The 2,500-nt window shown below is 46.0% G+C and overlaps 1 protein-coding gene across 1 annotated transcript in view; it reads right to left on the bottom strand.

Moving 5' to 3' along the window:
- Positions 1 to 2,500, bottom strand: part of LOC137190697 (mothers against decapentaplegic homolog 4-like) — a 20,821-nt gene that overhangs the window by 10,635 nt on the left and 7,686 nt on the right. The window contains exons 3-4 of the mRNA XM_067600232.1: positions 936 to 1,113; positions 680 to 808 (exon numbers count right to left, since the gene is read on the bottom strand). Of these exons, the coding sequence (XP_067456333.1) occupies positions 680 to 808; positions 936 to 1,113 (307 nt within the window). The remainder of the gene's footprint in view (positions 1 to 679; positions 809 to 935; positions 1,114 to 2,500) is intronic.

Genomic DNA, 2,500 nt, shown 5'->3' with positions numbered 1-2,500 from the left:
AGACACAAAGACACACATACAGACACACACACACATACACACACACATACAGACACACAGACACACATACAGACACACACACACACATACAGACACACAGACACACATACAGACACACACACACACATACAGATACACAGACACACATACAGACATACAGACACACATACAGACACACAGACACACATACAGACACACAGACACACATACAGACACACAGACACACATACAGACACACATACAGACACACAGACACACACACACACACACATACAGACATACAGACACACATACAGACACACACACACACATACAGACACACAGACACACATACAGACACACACACACACATACAGACACACAGACACACATACAGACATACAGACACACATACAGACACACAGACACACATACAGACATACAGACACACATACAGACACACAGACACACATACAGACACACAGACACACATACAGACATACAGACACACATACAGACACACAGACACACATACAGACACACATACAGACATACAGACATACAGACATACAGACACACAGACACACATACAGACACACATACAGACATACAGACACACATACAGACACACAGACATGTGGAACGTGACAGGTCAACGTGACACCTGGCTGAGGGGGTGACATCACTGCTGCAGACTTACCTGGAGGAGACAGAGGCATGCTGGGATACATGCTGACAGGGTGGGGCTGACCGTATGGGTCAGAGTGGGGGGGCAGGTCGATCTGCAGACAGTCCTGCATGAATTCCTCCTTTATCAGAGACTGAGGACCTGAAGGAGGACAGGGGGCGGGGCCACGACAGACAGACAACGTCATTAAGATCCAGACTGAACACCTGCAGAAACCCAAACACAGCACCAAGTCCAGCACAGGTAGCGTGTAGTTAAGCTAGTTTACCTGCGGTGGCGGGGGACGCCACCCTCTCGTAGTGGTAGGGGTTCACACACACACTGTCGTACTTCAAATCGAAGGCAAACTGACAGAACTTGACATGTTTAAGTTCGTTCTTGTGGAGGTCAGGCCAACGCCACAGGCGGGCGTAGATCACATGAGGGAAACCTTTCCTACCGGATACCTGCAGACAGACAGGTGAGAGACAGACAGGTGAGAGACAGACAGACAGACAGACAGACAGACAGGTGAGAGACAGACAGGTGAGAGACTTACAGACAGACAGACAGACAGACAGGTGAGAGACAGACAGGTGAGAGACAGACAGGTGAGAAACTTACAGTCAGACAGACAGACAGACAGACAGACAGACAGGTGAGAGACAGACAGGTGAGAGACTTACAGACAGACAGACAGACAGACAGACAGGTCAGTGAGGAATCATCATTCATGGAAATTTAAACTGTGAGAACAAACTGAGTCATGGTGAGCAGAGGTTACCACGGAAACACTGTGTGTGTGTGTGTGTGTGTGTGTGTGTGTGTGTGTGTGTGTGTGTGTGTGTGTGTGTACCAGGTGATGCAGGGTTAACCCGTCAGGCCAAACCACAACTATGACATCATGTCTGACCTCAAGTGTGTGTGTGTGTGTGTGTGTGAGACAGTTGGACCTCAACACACTGTAAAAAATCATCACTCTGTTTGTATTTTGACTTTATACTTTATGTATAAAATCTTTCTTTCTTATTAATTCTTATAAGTAAAGAAAACTGGAATCAGCCAAGAAAAGTGCAACCGGTGCATCTGTGGTCCTTGTTACTCTACGAGCACAGAGGCAGCGTGTTGTTCATCGCAGTATTCCTGCGAAACACCAGGCGGCGCACAAACAAAACAACAAGTCAACGAATGTTCTTTGTTAGTGTTTACTTAGTTCTGTGTATCACGACATGGAGAGAAATGTTACAAACTTGAAAGTTATTTTCCTGTTTTGTTTGGTCACTTTCTGACATGAAGTGCAACAGAGAGAGGAAGTACAGGAGGGCAGGTTGCCTGGCAACAGTAGTGAACACACTGTATCTGTGTACTGTAATGACTGTCTCACCTGTCTGCCTGCATCCTACCACCACAGATACAGCAGAGCAGCACGGATCACATCCTTCAGTGTGCTGTTTATTGTATTTATCTGTTTGTTTGTATGTTATTGTGTTGTGTGTAAAACAAGTTGCCTCTAGTGGGATTCATAAATGAAGTTGTTTGTATTGTATTGTACAATATAGTACTTCAATTCAATTCAATACAACTTTATTTAACAGTGTTATTGCCAGATTAACACACACACACACACACACACACACACACATGCAGCATGAAGCAGCCTATCAGAGCAGAGCGTGCTCTGTGTGCACAGGTGAAGGGCAGGATAAGACTGCAGACAAAACATTCTCACACACACTCACACACACACACACACTCACTCACACACACACTCACACACACACACACACTCACACACACACACACACACACACACACACACTCACACACACACACAAACACACACACTCTCACACA

Source organism: Thunnus thynnus, chromosome 10 (genome assembly GCF_963924715.1).
Source record: "Thunnus thynnus chromosome 10, fThuThy2.1, whole genome shotgun sequence".
NCBI lineage: Eukaryota > Metazoa > Chordata > Actinopteri > Scombriformes > Scombridae > Thunnus > Thunnus thynnus.
This window is presented reverse-complemented; position numbering and strand designations above follow the sequence as displayed.